Consider the following 20,180-nt stretch of genomic DNA (forward strand, 5'->3'; position numbering starts at 1 on the left):
TTGTATATAAACATTCAAGGCGAAGATCGTTATCAAAGATGACTTAGAGTGTCGGGAGCTTGCGACTGGTTTCCTTGTGGCTTTCCTAATTACCCACACGGAGCCAAAGGAGAAGCAGGACTTTGGTGCCAAACGGTACAAGTGCAATGAGAAGGGCAGCAGTGTGCACACATCATTACGCTCAGACAGGAGGCAAACGCATTCATCTTTCTGACTGAGGGGATCGGAGCTGAAGGCGCTCTTGAGTGGACGAGTATTGTTAAGGTATGCAGATTTGCAGTTGAGTGTTTTTGTAGTCCTGATGTTCACATTAAGTGTAATGGAAGTGTAATGGAAGGAGGATGTGGATGACGTCCACCTTGTTGACTAAAATCGAGAGAGAGTCTGCATCATTGCAACGACACAACGGCTGTAAAGACACCTGCTTAGTGTTCTCTTTGGAGACAAACAGGAGCCTGGGCAACATGAAGATCTACATCGTCTCGCTAGCATTTTTTTTTTGTCTTTTTCAGCAGATGGAGTCTGCTCCATCGTCACGGCTAGTTAAGGCGATCTGGAGTCAAGAAATTCAAAAGTCAGGAGCAGGTAATGTTGAGAAACATTGCGCTGATAGTTACGTCAATGGAAAGTTTTTAATAATGTTCCACTTTGGCGCCCCCAAGTGGTAGTTAAAACAAAGACACTGCGGCGCACACAGCCCGAGGATTGTTGCAATTCTTCTTGCTATGGAATAATTCTGAATAAAACACATTTTTAAACATGAAAGAAAGAAAGAAAATCAATTTTTGTGATTTCTTTTACGTCGTGACTAAATGAGGTTTAAGGTCCAGTGCGGAGATCTGTATGTACATCCTGTATAAACCATCAGAAGATGTGCTAACTCTGACAATACCTGTATGTTGGTGAGGAGAGTCTCTATTGACGACAAGCCGTCTGGGAAGAGAAATGGTGATGGGAAGCCAGGAGGCAGAGCCTGTCCGGCAAATGACAACCTCTCGTAGGTATCTCGTGCTGTTGGGGTGCACATGGAGTTGTCCTCTGCAAACAAAAAATAACAACATTGGACATTGATTAATCATTCATAGAGTACTATTTGTGAAACCTGAAAAAACCCCAACTAAGTGGTAGAATATGCGAGTAGTTATTGGCGATGCTGACACACATTGACCCTGACTTGAATTGACCAGTAGCAATGACTGGGTCGATATTGATCTCCAGCGGCCAGCCTCAGCTCTCCCCTCCTCTCAGAAATATAGTGCACTGACTGGTCCCTTGGAGATTCCTTTGTATTGCTTCTTCACAAGGCCTGCGTGTGGGGTTAAACAATATCTACGAGGACATAAATCCAGCTTCCCCCATTTAAGATATGTCATGTGGACTCCAAAATCAGAAGCAGGCCCGTAGTTCGACCCCAGGGGCTCGGGCTTCCTTTGTGTATGCACGCACGGGTGCCTGTCAAAACCTAAGATGACATCATCCTCCATTCATCACCGGCAGAGGGGTAGGGCCCTGCCATCTGTTGTCCAGCCTCTCCACTAGGCCTCAGAGGAGGACAGAGGAGCAGGAGAGGGAGGGAGAACGAGCAGGAGGCAAACCGGCCGACACAGATACAGCCTGGTCAAACTAAAACAGTATGTCCGACACTGCCGTTTGTTGCCCCATCAGATCTGACACATGTTTTTTTTGTCCAGTGAGCTTTTATCAAGCCGGCAATTTGTAAGTGGTACCATCTTGCAGAGAGCCAGTTTATTAAGCACATCCAGTCTAAAAAGGTCTCCACACGAAGTCTGCACCATCAGCTGTTTAATTGTTAATTTAATGAAAAGGGGGGAAAAGTTTTATTTGTAATGTGGAACCCTGGCTGTGTTGTGCACAGCAGCGCTCTGCTCTCATCCAGTATTCATATGTGTTTATGTGGCAGGCTGAATCTTGTACAAACAGCGAGTGGAGCTGAACAGCCCTTCCTCTCCCTCCCATCAATATTCACCAACGCTAGCCAAGTGCTGGGAACAGCTGGTCTTACATTAATTAGTTTAAAGTATTTATTTCACCCATCCTCAGAGCAGATTGAGCAAAAACATTGGAGATTATTTCAAGCATCTGCAAATGCCCTGGAAACATCTCTGCGCCAAAAGTCGAGTGTTAGGATTCACAGTTTAGGTTTGTAATTTGAAGAAGGATGATTTTTTTTTTTTGGGGGGGGGGTTTCTGAGAGGGGAAGATGGTGAAATATGCACCGCTGGTCCGTGGAGAGAGTAAACAACCTTTCTCCTTTTTCAGATGGAGTTCACTCCTGTTGATTAATTAGAATGGATGGTTGCCTAATGGATTAAAATTTGTTTATAATTTGACTTCATAAAAATAATGAATTGCCTACCTTTAAGAAGCCACTCCTGTGGTAATTTGTTTTGTTTGGTGCAGTACTGTCTGCGGTGGGCGTCTGGGTGGAAATATAAAATGCACTCTCCTTATACAGTGGCACAACATGAAAGTCCCATTTTATCTCAATAAAATAGCTAATCAAAGATCAAAAGCATTACAGTTGGCTCCAGCTCAGGTTGATATAGACGTATTGCATGCATTATATGCATGCATCACCCACCTCCAATAAAATCACCATAACAACTAGAGACGTTAGTAGACCTCGGGGAAAGGTCTGCTGTTGTAGCTTTGTAATTGATTTGTACTGTAGGCACTTTGTCCCTTATTTAGTGTTGGCATTAATCATAAATCATTGCTTTAACAAACTCCGGCTTCCCACTCAGCAGGCCTCCCCTCCAACACAATGTTGGATCACACAGAATATTTGATGGCTTTGTTGCGGGGGAAACAACCTGTCATGCTCTGGGAAAAGCAAACAGCGTGTTTTGTTCGACAGACTCCAACTACAGTACAGCACCCCTTGTCAGATAACATTTCCACCAGGAGCTATGCATAAATGGAGGCATTTAGAAAAAAAAATAAATAAATAAAAAAAAAAGGAAATGGGACGCTAATAAGTGACTAATTTAATCAATATAATCAAAACTGCCTTTAATGAAACTCAAATGTAAATTCCAGCAGAACACGATCTAGATCTGTGGTTTCTTTGCTTCTAATGTTATTGCCCCCCCCCCCCCCTTTTTTTTTCTTCTTCTCAGTGCCTGACTGCAAATGCTGGCATGTGTTTGCATGTTTATTTCTCACCATTGCACTAGAATCATTGACTTCAACTTAATTACAGCGACAGGCGTTGGAGTGATGGGGGCTGGTGGAATGGAGTGCTCTGTTTCCAGGTGATATTTCTCCACTAGCAAGGCTGCCAACAGCAGCTGTGACAGCCTCTTGTGCTTACCGTACGGTAAAGGTACAGTTAAGCCCCCCCCCCCCCCCCTCTCCCGACTATGAAATACTGTGTGGAAAAACACTCGCAGGTCACCGCTGTCACAAATAACATTTCATGCACAACTGTTTCGGCGGATAATAGGAGCCACAAATAAAAATGGGACGCTGTAAATACAATGCATTCTGAATGAAATGCCATAATTTAAAACAACGCCCCCCCACCTCCTCGCTCCGTCCACCTCCTCCACCCTGCTCTCAATAGCTGCAGAGGGAGTCCTTGACAGTGTGCTAGCAATGATGAATCACCTATCCAGTTAATTTTCTCACTCCTCATGTGTTGTGCTGCTAAAACAGGGGCCCAGGAATTGACTTGACAAACTATGAATGTAAAAAATATCACTTGGAGGGATCTGGGCTTATCTCCAATTTACATGTTATTAGATTTGTGTTGCAAGCGGCACTTGGACCTAGCAAAGCTGAGGCAAAAAGAGATGGGGCACATGATAAGCAGAGATAAAACATGTCTAAAACCCACTTGAAAGCCTTTGAAATATTTGACGGAAAGTCGCGGTGGGGGGGGGAAGGAGAGAAGTGGAGGAAACTGGCCTGATTTAAAATGTGACAGACACACATTGCAATCTGTGGTAAATCTAGAAGAAACCTTGGGAAATTTAGCTGCAATCTCTGGATAAATAGCTGTAATTGACCTTGGGAGTTGAAAATGTGCCATATGTTTCTGGTTCCTGTGTTTGAAACTGGCTCCCTCAGGACATTTCGGCAGAGTCCTCACACGAAGGCAGTGTGAGCGAGAGGAGAGGGAGATACAGAAAGACACACAAAGAGAGTGAAAGAGGACGAGAAGGATGCCAGGGACGAGAGATAGATGGTTGAAGACAGAAGATGGATGGATGGGTAGATAGGTGAGGCAGAGTCTTGAGGAAGAGGAGGCTGCAATAGAATGGGTGTGCAGAGAATGAAAGACTGACAGAGAGGAAGAGAGATAGGAGAGAGGGGGGAAAGAGAGAGGCAGAGCAGAGGTACATTTGGCTGGCCAGTCAGTGTGATATATTGACAGGTGAAGCCTTTGTCCTTGCAAACCTGTGTTCCTCCCAGCAGGAGAACTGAATGCTAAACCTGGAGGTTGTCAGCACAGGCAACACAAAAGCAAGGCACTGCTTTTCACTGCACAATTACATTTGATTTGACCTGCCAGGGCTGCGGAGAAACCAGCCTCCTTCAAACGGAGTAGTTATGACCTCTCGGACAGCCATTAGCAGCTAACACAGCATTATTCCACCTGCACTTAAAGCGCTGGATTTGGAAAAATCTTGTCAAGGGAAATATCTGTCTTCTGGTACGAATGCAGTGATGCAGAGCTGGGTGCGGGGGGTAGTTGCATGCAATTTGAGCACTTTAAAAAAACATGAGCCTAGCTTATCTTCCAAACGATGTCTGCACTTTGAAGGCTCTTTCAGGCAAAATGCATCCAGCTTCAACCGTATGATCATTTTATTTTTTAAGCAAGAGCTCTTATAGTATGTCGTAGGCTTACATGTTGATGTTATTTTGTAGTTACTTGTTTTTAAATTCTGCCCACTTGTAAAAAAGCAGGTTTGCCAAGTGTTGGACAAAGGTTGAAAGTAATTTATTCTCAGCATCTGGACAGAAAACATCTACATAATAGTACATAATCCAACTAGTGGAGGGTTGGATTGAAGAACCTGCAGGACACACTGCTGCGAGAGTGTGTGTGTGTGTGTGTGTGTGTGTGTGTGTGTGTGTGTGTGTGTGTGTGTGTGTGTGTGTGATGAATGCATACAAGGCAAATTCCTTTAGAATGACTATCACTTGCATGTGTTGTGCATATGTGTGTGTAATGTCCTGTATACACGGTGAAGAAGACACATGCAGATGTATGCAAACAAAAAACCTCAAACACACACACACACACACACATTCATTACACACATGCACAGCACACACGCTAATGTGCCCTCATCACATTTAAGCTAATTTCCTTTTCATCACGGAGAGAGGAAAATGAGTGTTTGCCCCATCCCTGCTGGGGGACAAAGTCAAGAGCCCCGGTCGGTTTGGGCTAGATTAACAGGTAACATTTGGCTCCCACTCTCTTATCACAGCATGAAAATCAAACCGCGTGTTTTCCTCTATCGCTCTCTCTTTCTCCCCTCCCTAATGTTCCCTTCACTTAGAGATGAAATCGCTTGCTGCACAAACCCATTTGGAGAGAGGAGAGAAGGTGAGCGGGATAATCAGGCTGGCCACTGGGCCGTGTTTCCTAAATGCTCTCCAAAACATTACTGTGCACAGGCATAAAATTAGCGGCGGGACCTTAAAATGTTGACATTTAGCATGACTTTTTGGAGAGTGACACCCTCATATTTTCTTGTAGGATATCATTAAATTTCAAACTGCCCTATGGCTGTGCCTTTCCATTAATAACCAATTCAGTGTGTCACTTCTCCCTCTCTCTCTCACTCTCTCTCTTGCCACCTTCTTTAAAGTAATGAGTCCATTGCTTTGCCTTAATAAATTGAATCGTATTCTCAAGGCCACATGAAGATAGAGCCACAGATGGACAGGCTGCATGGAGGAAATAACCATAAATCCTTTACTGTCAGAGAGGCGGTCGGAGGTGACAAAAGAAGACAATCGCGATGCTCAATTGGGATCACGGCGAAGATTACAAAAGACACAGTTAAAAGGTGGATTCTCTTTTCCTGCCGTGGATAAAGAATTTCTTTATTGCTTTCAGTTCTGAGAAAAACAACCGCTAATGATTAAATTAAAAGAATCTAATCATGCGTGGAGATTAGAACGCTGACAGATGAGTGTCCATAATACTCTGCAATGCACATTGTGCAGGACTCGACCAATGAGTTGTGCGTTCGGAGCGTAGATTACAATATTAAGGTGCAAACAATTAAGATCGATTTCATCATTTGTTTAACTATTAGCTGGAAAAAGAGGGAGAGGAAAAAACAGTAATAGAGAGAGGGAGAGAGGGAGAGAGGGAGAGAGAGCAAGAGGCAGGGGAGCAGAATCTGTGTTGACTTCCATTCAGGAGGAAGATATCTTGTCTTTTTATGCGGCCCATGTCATATTTATTGCATAAAGGTCAGAGTGTTCATTTGTTCAAAGTCAGCGTTTTCCCTCTCTCCTCTCCTCCATGTAATAAATGCAGGGGCTATGTCATTATCGGACCTCTGAGGATTACAGGCTTGGCTGACTGTGATGACTGCATAAAAGCATACAGGACTTTTGTTTCTGCCAGCGCACACTATCAAATGAGCTCTTAAAGCGAACAGTAGTGGAGACAAAAATGGCATTTTGTAGAGACGATCACGGCTAGGGGGGGGGGGGGGGGGGGGGGGTGATAAAAGGTTACAGATCACGGCGCTAAATCCGTGACCTTAGCTTTTAGTCAAAACCAGAAGGGTTAGGATGGAGGAGAGAAAGAAAATGACAAGTCGGGCAGACTTGAATAGATTTCTGTAATTCACCGATTGACTATGAGCCCAAACTGTCAAGTAGATAATACTCAAAGAAGGACATTATAGAGAGGCACTTTGAAGGTGTTTAGATTGTCTTTGGATATTGACCTCCGTTGACTGGGTCCGTTTATTGACAGAAGAATCCCAGAGATTAAATTGGCCTCAACTATTGATTGGGTATTTTGCCTGAATCATTCCTATTTCAGAGGGGGATCATTTGTACTGTATACCCCACTAATCTCTCTGACCCACTAATCATCAAGCCATTTATTTCTCACTCTTTGTTTAGTTCTCCTTTGTTTGGCATTTATTAATTCATTAGAGCAACTTCTCATGCGGCTTAACTGAGACAGTGACTGGGGAGTCCTGTTTCCACCCGATAGCAAAGTGCATTCCAGTAAAAAAAAATATGCCACCGAATGTGCACCCAACATCACAATACACATGCCAATTACATATTGATAATTAAGCATTCAAACAAACAAACGGAGGAAATCCCCCGTAATCACCAAGTTTTAATGGAACCAGTATTAGCTTGGTGTGGTTGGCCAGATAGCCTGCTGCTAGATCAGAGCTTTGCTGGGTTTGGTTTTGGAGGGGAGGGGGGGGGGACAGGAGGGGGGGGGGGGGGGGGGGGGGGGGACAGGACAGGGAGACACATTGGTGTCATTGCCTGGCATTGCAATCCTACAGGGAGAGAGGCGATGGCGTTCTCTTGCTGCTGAATGAACGTCAATGAAGTCTGGCGCTAATCCAGACTGGATATACTGAGCTGCTTTTAAATAAGGATGAAAGAACAAAAGAGGAAATGGGAAACGTAAACTTTAAAAGGCCCGGCTTAGGAGCACTTGCTCTGTGGCGGCCTCGTGTAGAAGCTGAACAAAAAAAATGGATGCAAATCCATTAGCGATCCCGGGTTTCACAGTTATACAAAAAAAAAAACTTAAGAGGGTTTTAATAGGAGCGACGTGTTAAACGTGCGGAAATCTGTTTTGATAACATTATTCATAACACTGGCTTTGCGCCGTGTGAATAAATAACACTTCATTTACAGACGGAAGAAAGCTTGCATGGTATTTCCAGTTAAAGAGATTAATTTTTAAACACCTAATTGACAGGCTGGGGTTAGGCAGGATAAGCAACAGACTATAAGGCTGCAGCTGCAAAGTCAAGGTGACTGGAATACTCAGAGAAAGGCTTTCAAAAAAGCAGAATGGAGAGCAGAGAGGGAGGGAGTGAAGAGAATTAGTCCTCAAGCGCTCTTCCCTCCGCCCCCTATTCTTCCTCTCTTTATTAGGAATGATTTACTTTCTCAGTGAAAGGATATAAAAGCTCAAGTATAGCGGCGTAATTATCGCAGAGTGAAAATTTAAAGGTTTGACTCACAATGTCCTCAAGTCGGCGAGCAGACTGCCAAACGATAAGAGTGACTGTGTTCAACACTCGGCATCCAATTGGTTGTGTTTTATGGGCTTTGCCAAGGAAGAGCACACAAACAGCACTCGGCTCTGCAAGTCTGTAAACATGATGGACTGTGGCAAACTAGTAGGGCTTGTGTTTACCTTGGCAGAGCCTGGCCCTGGCATGTCGGTAGCATCGCTTAATTACTGTTTACATGTAAATATTAAATTATACAAACAACCCCAGCGAAATGTCTGCAAAAGTACAGAAATACATATTCAGGGTCAACCTTATCTGTCCGCAACAGTTGCCACTGCTAAGATACGAATTGTTTTGAATCGCAAATTTTTCCTGCATTGTACATAATCTTCATAATTGTTTAATGCTGTTGTCCAAGGGCATTCGGGTAAATATGTTCCTGCATAATAGCAGATGCTCAGATATGTAAAACGCACCTTGTGTTCTCAGAGAGGAGGAACAAAAAAAAAAAGGAAAAAAGGAAAAAAGGAAAAAAGAAGGTTATTGTTCAAAACAGTTTTATCAGGAATACGGACCGTGATCGTCAACGTCTCCGCTCGACAACCGAGAGATGATCGCCGCGATAACGGACCTTGTTTCTCTGACGGTCCAGAGCAGCATATATAGTAGAGCTCTGGTGCCTACTGTGCATCTCTGGTATGGCTGAGTAAAGCACTTGTTCATTTCCAGTGAAGGGTAACATGAAACAGGCCTCAGCCTTCTGATGGACAGGGAGATTTCACCTTCGCCAGTGAATGATAATGCATTATTAAATTTGCCTCTCTGCTCACTAGATACACTTAGCTGACCACAGCATATTTATCTCCCCATCCGAGGCTCACGTCTTGGCAGGAGAAAGCATTCTGTCACTTTTGAGGCATTTCAAAGATTAAAAAGAACCTCTCTCTTTTCAACGTCCCTAAAAGCATCCCCCCTTTTCACTGAAATGTGATTAGCAGGAGATGGTGTCACGCAATGGAACATTCATGAGGGGGAGAACAAATATCCAAATGAACTCCCATGTCCTCGAGGAATAGCCCCTCTCTGCACCATCAGCAGTCTCTCTCACATGGGCTGGGGGAAATTTGATTGATCCTCTATTGAATTATTTTTTTGCACTCTTTCATTTCAACAGGACGCACTGACAAGTTGTTTGATCATAAAGCATTATTGTCTGCCAAGTCACATTTCAGGGTTGTGATGGCTAATGATCTTGCCTCCTGACTTAGGGAAAGTCAGGTAGTCAGCATGTGTTTGAAGCTCGCAATGCCAAGGACATCGGGAGGGACTGAACAAAACACCGCGCGTTAAAGTCAGAAAGATGAAGAGAAGGAGCTTACCCTGAACATCTCTAACTTTTAATGATACCGTGCGGCGATACCATCAATGTCAGGGAAATATTTACGCCGCAAAGAGCGCGCAACTGATGCCGAAACTTTGGCCTGACCCAAAGTCCCCTAACTTCCTTGTTATCAGTGCGAATGCTTATGCAAAGGGAGGAGAACAAAGACTACAAAGGGGAGAAATAACTTTCTTTCAAAAAAGATATTCCCCTCTCTCCATGAGCTCATCAGTGTCCACAGGTCCTCGCCCAAAGCAGCTGTATGTAATAGACTGTGACAAGTGGTACCTGCTCCACTTCATCTTCCACACTGTAGCACAGATAGCGCACAGTGCACCCAGCCGCCTGACATCCAGGCAGCATCCGGACAAAGAATAGGCGTGGCAAAATCGCCGTTGTCCATCGCGGTCACGGCGGCGCTCGACGCATCAAAGATCGCTCCCGTTGATAGCAGGTGTGAAAGGATGCACCTCTGGGTGACATAACAACACCGCAATCATCCATTTGTGCTCGGGAGGACATTACGAGTGCATCTCCTGTTGTGTCAACAAGGTTATATATTTATTTATCAGCGAAGTGCCGATATCATATTACCAGTGAATCACCAGCTTTTAAAATATGGTTTACAGAATCGGCTTACACGCTGGAGTTGCCTCCGACCCTCCTGTGAGGCGTTTGGGCTCTGCGTAAAAGATGTTTAGCTGCAGTGGGAGGGCTGAGGTAAAGTGGGGGAATTTATTGTTGGCAAAAAGCTTAAACTGCCGCATGGTATTTACAGAAAAACTCTTATACTTCAACGTACATACATATGGCTTGCGTTTCAAACACCTTGTCCCTGAGGGAATAAAATGATGTCAAGTGTTTGATGTCCAAAGTAAGTTTACAGCCAAAGGCTTCCGTACCTTTCAAATTCCCCCTTGTTTGTCAGCTACCTGCTGTTTCACGAGACAGAGGCTTGTCGGAAGCTATCGCCGCAGACTTTCTGTTTGAAGCAATTCAATTAGTCACATGTGAGATAACACTTTCTACTTTCCTTTTCTCCTCACACATCATCTAATCTCCCCCCCTTTTTTAATTTTTTTCTCGGCCAGAAATTTGGGACAAAAAAATAATCAAGTTCAAACGATGCCCCCCCCCCCCCCCCCCCCAAAAAAAACAAACTACCATCTGGTTACTGTGCACTGGGTGACACAACTTTGGAAATGGTCTTTTTTAGACAACAACAAACAGCCTTTGTCCTTCATCAGCAGAGATGACATGAAAAAGATGAGAAATGTTCACAGGATATGAGTGATGTGACATTATAGAAGCCGTCTCTGAGGTGTCTGGCTATTTAAAATAGCTTCCATATGAACCGGGGGCACTGCATCCTTCCCCTGCGCCTACAACGCTCTCTTCTAAGAGTGTATTGCACGAGATTAATTTAATGCTCTGCCAGGATCATAAAGATCAAACAAGTGGAGAGATATCATTAAACCATTGGAATGTTATCTCATTTATCTAAACAAACTGATGCGATGAACAAGCCTAATTAAAAAGCTCGCCATAAACAAAGCTTCGGATGGCGAGGCCTCACCCCTCTTTAACAATGGAACACATTCATTTTATTAATCTAATGCATCATGTATCATATCATTACAGTTCAATATATCTATCATTAATTTTATTCCCTTCACTTAAAGCTTTTATTGGAATTACTTTGGTTATTAGTTGGTTCTAATGTATTGGTTACCTCGAAATCTGGCTGCTACAATCTCTCTTATCTCGCTGCATAAACCTGTGCATGTTATTCAAATTGCCTCATTTATTATGATAGCTTCCTCATGTAAATTGTGCTGACTGCTCGCCCTTGCACAGTCCTCATTAGACTAATGAAAACCTTCAAACGAAAAAACTAAACAACCTGCCAAATAAAGGTCTGGGGTTATTATGAAAATTACAACTGTGGGAGCCGGGAGAAGCTCTCTTCATTAATTCATGCTCAGCAAATTGGTAACTAATTTAGTTGCACTCCTCTGCATTAATGGGTTATTTTATAAAAATGTTTTCCACAGCCCGAGACCTCTGGTGCACACACACTGGAGAGCTCAGAATCCTAATCAAGTCCAGTGACATATTAGGAATTGACAATCTCGAAGATAATGCGGCGCGTGTTTGCAGGGCAGATGTGTGTGGGTCAACTCGCCGGAATTGGTGAGGATTGCTGGGTCATTTGCTTTCTCCTCTAATATTGCAAAGAAATTACAGTCCATTTGTGTTGATTACCAGAGTTTGGAGGAGGCACTTCAGCTCAGAAGTAAGATTTTCTGCAACTGAGGAAACATTCACTTGATTTAGTGTGTGGATACTTAGTTAAATGCCCCCCACCCCCCCCCCCCCCCCCCCTTTTTTTCCAGTTTGTGCCGCTCTGTATGCTTTACACACACACACACACACACTGACACTGACACTGACACACATGCATAGACAGTTAGACGGTTTGTGACCCATAAATTCAGCTCATGATCCTGCTAATTATTACTATTCACTGCTTCACACCCTGTGAGTGAAGGTCTAGCGCTGATGTTCACGTCAGCCGAGCCAACGGGGAACATACAGCCCAATGATTTCCATAGTGGTTTTAATATCATTATCAGCCCTCACCCCACCCCTGTATCACCCAGTACAGCACAGCACCACCCGCCCCCTGCTCCGCTCAAAACCAACAGAGAATACTGAAATCTATTATTTGCTTCATTTTGTATTTAATCCGCCACGCTTAGTAGATTTCTATCTTTTGTCTTTTCTTTTGTCTTTTTTTTTTTACAAGCACGGCAAAATTGTAATGACATAATGCCAGCAATTAATAATAAAAAACATTTACTCTGGACAATGTGATGGAGGTTTTGAATATGTTTCCCTCTAAGTTCAGAGTTAATGAGGATTATAGGAAGCAAATCAACTGCTCTATGCAAAGGACTCATTTCTTCCTATATTAATGTAACAAATATCAGTTTTAACTTGGTTTTCATATTTAAAAATAATCCATAATGCAAAATCGGATTCTACGCAACATATTTTTAAATTATAAATAATTATTAGTATTATTTAAGGCAACCCAGAGCAGAAAGAAAAAAGGAAGAATAATATTATATATTGTTATATTACTGCCAACACTTGTTTAGAGTGAACAGTGTCCTATTACAGCAAAGAAATCTGATTCAAATGAGTTTTTTTAAAGCACCTTATCTATATATTTTTACAGTAAGAGGTAGTCATTAAACATCATTATAGCACGTGTAATATAAAGGCTGACATGTGCTATACATGTAAATCCTCTGCAGCAGGGAAACACAGTAACACTTTCTGTGGACCACCAACAACAACCACCAACAAAGCGATATGTCGTCCAAACATTTACACACTTCCACACATATTTACACTTGTACAGGGTTACCGCTTAAGTGCATATTTGATTTGTAGTGTGTAAAAAAATAAAATAAATAAATATCAAACTCAGTGTTTGACTGGCTAGTTCAGGAGTTTTGTTGTAGTGACACTACTGGGATACATTGGAAGCAAGAAGAATAAAGAGGGTGACTTTAAATCCTGCCAAAGGCTTAACATTTATTGTTTTTGTTTTTTTAATATTCCCAGCCTTAAACGATCTTCAAGTTCTAGAAATGTCAAGTGGTGGTTTTTCTTGTGAGAAGATGCACTCGGCATGAAGAATGTTTTCTGGTGTGTCAACAGTTTCTTCTAGATTGTTCTCTTCCACATGAATGGATGCAACAAGAAAGTATTGATAACGCTCGAAGGCACCCTGACCAACAAGGGTCTCAAAAAGCTCTTCTGCCCTTTGCTGACACATAAACCAAAAAAACGTGGGCTCCTTGTCTCCACGGCTCTTCTTCAAACTGTTAAGACTTCATTCTCATTACAACTTATCATATAGGCTATGGAGTAGTGCCAGTCCAGTAGAGCACACATGCAGCACTCACTTGTTTCTCATAACATCTGTCATTTTCATACATTGTGAACATTGAATAGAAGGAACTAAAAGCCAATTAGAAGTCCTTAACTTAAAATGTATATTGTGAGTTTAAACAATCATTTCTTTGGAGAGGTCACAGAGGAGATCCTTCACAGCATGTAGACTTCCCCACACTTTCTTTTAAATGAAACCTGACTCACCTTTGTCGGTGTGCATCCTCTTTGCTTCATGGCTCATGTCGTGGGCCAGGTCTCCCTCTCTAGGCCCAGGCGGGAAGTTGGGAGACAGGCCTAACAGGGCGTGGTTCATGGACAGGCCATTGTGGTGTATCGCTGGAGAGAGGAGGAACGAACAGCAGAGGTGTTAGGAACATCACTAGCAAGACGTTTCTTCGACTCAGTCTTTGAGGTTAGACCACACAACAACAATCTGCACAGCAACTTTGCGTTTGTTCTTCACCATTTAGCTGTGTGACAAACGTACGTATCCTGTCTGAGGAGCTTTCCGTGTGGGCCGGGGAGCTGGACACGCTGCTGCTGCGGTGAGACGAAGGGTGACTGCCGGGCCTCCTGTGGTCTTCTAAGGAAGGAGCAGGGGAGGGACTGTCCGGCACCCGTTCCTGGAACCCCAGCAGCGCCAGAAACATACACCCAAAAATAAATATCCAATGTAGACTGAAAGATTACGCCACAGTAAGTCACGATGAACCGTCTAGCATGAACACGTTACTGCTTTCTGTTTTTTAAAATTTACCTTTATTACAGATGTGACCATTCTGGAGGGCAGGCCCTGGCCCTGTGCTGCGGCGGCCATGTTGGCGATGGTGCTGAGGTGGTTCATCTGGCTCATCGCCATGGTGACAGAGGCTGGGGGCAGGCTGACGGGGATCAGGGGGTGTGGCATCATCATGAAGGGGAGTTCCAGGCCTGGACACATGAAGAGGTCGTTGGTTACTCAACGATGCATATTATGAGTGAGATATCCACAGGGGGACCTTTTGGGGCTTTGGCTGAAAACTCAAAATCTGCTGCTGTTAATTCAGCAATCATGTAATTCCCACCACTGAGATACCCTTTACAATTGGTGTCCAATAACACTAAAGCTTTTACGCCGCCATCCATTAGGAAAAAAAACGGAATAATTCAAATTAATCGCGTCTCGGGTATCTTTCCATGTTAACATAATACACATAAATGTTTTACAACACATGTTAATAATAGATACTACTGCAATAATAATAAAGAAGACTGGGATGATAACTATATACACAGTCATTCAAAGACCAAAGTTTACACAGCAATAAAGATGCATCAATTATTCCATGATGAATAAAAAAAAAAAAAGGGCACGTTATGGAAATTGTCTCAATATTTACATATAAAAAAATGTCTCTGTGAAAACAAAGGCAATCTTGAAAGCCATTACCCAAATGACTAGTTAAATGTGCTAATGACAAACAAGTACCGTCAGACCACAGTGTGGCAATGACTTTAGGCTAATTAAAGCAGCCTATATTCCAGACCAGAGAGAGATAGAGATGGAGAGAGAGAGAGGAGAGATAGAAGAGAGAGAGAGAGAGAGAGAGAGAGGGAAGGGAGAGAAGAGAGAGAGAAAGAGAGAGAGAGATGAACTAGATGAGATCGAGAGAGAGATAAAGAGAAGGAGATCTAGCCCGATATAGACCTTTCTCTATTATTTTCTGTTATTCGCTCTCTCATACCTAAGTCTCCCTAATCTACTTCTCTTCTCCCGCGCTACTCTCTCTTAGAGAGAGAGCAAAAAAAAGAGGCTTTCAGCTCGCACAATAATGGGATTTTCATTTCTTTCTTTTAAATATGCACACAAATTATTCCATTACAACATCAGAGATGTCTTACAAATGTTTTAAATTATTCAATTGCTGTCGAGCAATAGGCGCCTAATTGGGAGAATTTAAGACATTAGTAGTCCGAAAATGTAAAGAATGTCTTATAAAGATACCATAGGGGGTTAGTAGTTAGTCAAACTGTGGCCCTGCACTGTGCCTCTGAATGGCTTAATGAAAACAAGCCAACTTTCAAAGGACATGAGCGCAGACAGAAGGTCAAAGCTAGGTGTCTATACACCCCCCCCCCCCCCCCTTCCTCCTCCTCTGCTCTATGGTGACTTTGAACTGGCAGGATCAAAAGTGACTGGGAACAGTTTGGTCTCATTCCTCCGCCACTCAGATGCTTCTCCTCAAATGCTTTAAAGAAAACCTCACAGACACTATTGGATCTGATTGAGCCTCTCTGTTGATTTTTCACTCCTTTTTTCTCTTTTTCTTGGCAGCGAGGTTCAAGGTAAAACAAAAAAAAGAAAGAAGCTGCGTGAAAAAAAGATTCGGTGCTACAGAAAGCCGATCCACAAAACAACTCCACTCTTCTTTTCTGACAAAACATCAGTAGCCAAAGGGCAAGGAGATCTGCATGGCGACGCCTCGAAAGAGAAGGACACTGGTTCAAAATGAAAGGACATGAGAAGTACTCCTCTCTGTCATTCCCCTCCATCTGAAAGAAGCATTGATTTCCATAAGAAAGATGGCATGCAGTTTCTCCGCGGCGAGTATCCCCAAACAATATAAAGCAGTGGAGATTAAAAGAAAGGCGGAAGCCAAGCAGCACCTTGTATCAGCGCCTCTGCTGTAGCTCAGACTGAATCAATTACCACTCAGCAGGCTAAGCTCAATTAAAAAACACCACAGAGGGCCTGATTGCGGGGGGGTACTTACTGTAGGACAACATGGGGAGGTTTAGGCTACCTATCAGCCTTTCAAGGCCACTCAAGGGCCAGAGTGAAGAGACTTATTTTGCCTTTGAGGTGGATACATTACACCCATTCAATCAAACACCTACACCAATAAAGACACGTGGACTTCAAGCAAGCCACATTTTTAATCAAAAAAAAAAGGTGGGAGAATCATGTCAAATAAAAAACTATTAAATCACAATCTTCTTTATATCTTGTCCTGGATGGTATATGAATTTCTGTGATGTGTCTCCACCTGACAGAGCCTGGGGGGGGGGGGGGGGGGGGGGGGGGGGGGGGGGGGGGAACACTGGACCTCTGTTCCCTCTAAGTGGTATTAGTCTCGCTTTCAGTTCCTGTCCTGCCCCTTTCATGTCACCCCATCCTAAAGCGCTGTTTCTCCCATAAAGGCCCATTCAGGCCGCTGCAGGGGAATGTTCCACAGACCAACGAGGGTCCACTAAACCCCTTTATTTGTGGCTGAAAGGAGCCAGGTGAGAAGGATATTGGTTTATTCAAGGAATTTGGCATTTTTGCATGACAGTTAGGTGTTTTTTTTTTGTCTTTTAATTCCTTCTCAATTGCTAGGTTTATATTCTTGCTTGAGTAAAACCGCTGCAGTACTTGAGTCCTGGACTTGTTTAACACCAACGCAGGTATTGTTGTGTATTTCTTCACCACACAAATCAATCAGACTCATTATTCATCTGGATATCGTGCAGATATTCCAGCGGGCAAAGCGTTAGAAACATATTTGTCAGTTTGTGTTTATCTCTGATCGAGAAGTTCAGACCTGATGAGAGGTGAATTCCCACAAGCCCCTCTCCCCTCCCCTCTCTCTCCTGAAGGGCATAAACAATGCATTTGGAGTAATTTACCTGAAGTAAGCCTGAGGGACCTGTAAAGGTGAACTCCTATTTACCATCATTAAAACTACAAATCACTTAATACCAATATAAACAGCTCAGCTATTATGTCGTGCAGTGCTCGCGAGTTCACACATGGATAAGCAAAGATCTGAATCACGGAGGATGAATGGAATGAATTAAAACAGCCCTTGGTAACGGCATGATTAAAAAGCTGTTACATCAGAACCAAACCGCACGGCTGACGGTAGGTCCGACACTTAAAAGCATCACACCGAAAAAAGATTGAATGTTGAATGCTTTAAAATGATTAAAAAGAGAGCAGTAATTTATTTTGATGACAGAAATGATAACCTGCAGTGATTTGTGCGGCAGTTAATCTTCATCTAAACAGGACTTCAGCCTTTCTGGACGTCTAACCCTGCGGAGGAAAATAAGGAACAAGGAACTAAGCCATTGTCATTGAAAATGGTATGGAGGTAGCAGCCAGCCCCTTACCCTTAACTCTGTTGTGGACAGATTTCCCCTGACAAAAATTAAACTAGCTCCTACTTGGCACTTTATTATCTCTTCAACTGAATGATTTATTGTTTGTGGAGCGAAAGAACCAAAGAGAGGGGGAAGATTACATTTCCAGCCAAAGCTCAGGCTTGATCTCGTTTTTTACTCCCTCTGTCCAGGAAAAAAAAGCTCCCGACAAACAATAATGTCAGCTGTAATTGATCGGAGGTCGCCGGCTGGGCCTGCAGTAAAAGCGCACTATTTAAGCGACAATCGGCCCTGCGCTCTTCAGACGCTGGCTAATGAAGCTGTCTGTCTTGGCTATTTACCTTCTCTTAAATGGAAGGGGAGAGATGTACTGTAAGAGACAGGGCTGGAGAGGATCTGCCTCTCGCTCCCGTGAAATAGGACCTGCACATGCCTCAGGAATGTATAATTGGTTGGCGCAGCCAAAGCTGGGGATCCGGTGCTAATTAAATGACTTGTTTAAAGCCTATCTGTCTTTGTTTGGGAGGCTCTGGGCTTCAGAACAATGCATTGTAAATGCTGTTGTCAAACAAACATTCCTGGTTATCCTTTGATTTGAATTGAACAAGACAAAGGCCTGATTTGCTCAGCGCTAAGCCTTTGGTTTTCATGGTGTTGAGATATTCTTTCCCTCTTCTGATCTGTCAAACTGAACAGGACCATTACAGTCAAGCAGCTAAATGAACTGACTGACTGCCACAATGCACACGCAGTCCGCCGCAGCAAAAACAATCTCGCTTTTCCCTCCTAATTGCGCTAGTAAAATGCCCCCATGTCGTGTATGTATTTCTCCAACAAAGGTGAGACGGCGGTGCACACACATGGAGAGTCTTTGTTGTGGTCGTATCGTGGATTTGCACACCGGTCCCAAAAGGAAATGAACGGCTCATGAAAAAGTGTCTGTCATGTGGCAAGACATTTAGAGGTCTTTCCACAGCACTAATCAGCGATTCATCTTTACTATAACTATTAATCTCCTCTGAAATCAGAAGCCCTGCCATGTGATATAGAGGGAGCCTTGCAGCCATTACATCTTAAGACACAGCTTCCATAAATATGGAGTCTGGCATTGTGGTGCCACTTTAGACAACACAAGCGCATTGGTTACATATGCACAGAAACACAACTGCTTCCACATTTCACACACACACACACACACACGCAAACAAGAAGAAACAGACACACGCAGATGGCAGGTTCAGTCAAGGCTGGCGAGTCCTGTTTCTCATTAAAATGGGGGGAGAGAGGAAGGTATTGAGCTTTGATGTAGCCACCCTCAGCTCCTCAGTGTCATTGAATGAAACTTTGAAGCCTTTTGTGTTTACGCAGTTAATGTTGATAATAAAGCAAACATCTTGCCTTTGTTAAATACCTGCTTTACACTCATGTATGCGCCCACACACACACACACACACACACACACACACACACACACACACACACGGGACACATAAAAAGAAAACATCTTGCGGTAACAAGGAGAGGTAAACATGAACACATACGAGTACGACGCTCAGACAGTGACGGCGTATAGATAACTGTGTGTAGGTCCGTGCACACATGGAGCCAGCCAAACATAAAAACAAATGCAAACAATATCCTTTACATTGCACGAGCCGTGATGATTGGACACATTTCAAGCTAATTCACGTCGCAACAAACACAATGTGTTTTGCATGCCAGGATAAAGAGAAAACACTTCCCAATGATTCAGGTGGGCGAAGATTTCCTGCCAAGATGCCTAATGTAATGTAATGTAAGAGAAACCATGATAAGAAAACATTTCTGGTTTGATGAGGTAACATAATTGCTTTCCTACCCAAACCGCTGGAGTGTAACATGTGGTGGGAATTATCGAGGAGACAGACAGAGGTGTTTGTCCTTTAAGTGCATAAAACCTAAAGCAGGCAACTTTTATAGGATAATTCCAATCCTCGGCTCTAATGGCACGCATTCCTTACGAAAATTGAAAGATCAATCATCTCAGTGACAGATCTGTTGTGGAAAAAGTTCTTCCCATCTTTGAAGAGAAAAATGCTAAACACGTCTGCTCCGCCGCCGCCGCCCCCCCCCCCCCCACCCGCCCGCCCGCACGAGCCCGTTTTAGCTGTCTATTTGTCTCTTTGCTGAAAATGTTAACGAACAGGGCAATAATCAAGCCATATGCTTGCATGTGGCAAATCTCATTATAGTAAATGACCTTTACCAACCAATGCCAACATCCTTGTGCTTGATAACACAGAGTGTATAGAGCGGGGGAGACAATGGTGGGTTTAGTTAACGCAATCATGCACAAGGCTGGGGGTGGCCAGGACAGCCAGGCCTTCAGGACACATTAGCAAACACTGTTCGCTTTTCTAATTTGGGTCGGAACCAAGCTCACTTTACATTTGTCACACATCACTCTTGATAAATACACAGCGTCGGCACGAGAGCGCCGACATCTG

At 43.4% G+C, this 20,180-nt stretch overlaps 1 protein-coding gene across 10 annotated transcripts in view; it reads right to left on the reverse strand.

Moving 5' to 3' along the window:
• Window positions 1-20,180, reverse strand: part of dachd (dachshund d) — a 93,289-nt gene that overhangs the window by 8,449 nt on the left and 64,660 nt on the right. For 3 of the 10 annotated variants that reach the window (XM_029459083.1, XM_029459077.1, XM_029459074.1), the window contains exons 4-7: window positions 14,327-14,499; window positions 14,033-14,210; window positions 13,774-13,905; window positions 893-1,038 (exon numbers count right to left, since the gene is read on the reverse strand). In XM_029459083.1, the coding sequence (XP_029314943.1) occupies window positions 893-1,038; window positions 13,774-13,905; window positions 14,033-14,210; window positions 14,327-14,499 (629 nt within the window). The remainder of the gene's footprint in view (window positions 1-892; window positions 1,039-13,773; window positions 13,906-14,032; window positions 14,211-14,326; window positions 14,500-20,180) is intronic. The other 7 variants (XM_029459082.1, XM_029459081.1, XM_029459080.1 and 4 more) reach the window with 5 other exon arrangements.

Source organism: Cottoperca gobio, chromosome 21 (assembly GCF_900634415.1).
Source record: "Cottoperca gobio chromosome 21, fCotGob3.1, whole genome shotgun sequence".
In the NCBI taxonomy this organism is placed as follows: Eukaryota; Metazoa; Chordata; class Actinopteri; order Perciformes; family Bovichtidae; genus Cottoperca; species Cottoperca gobio.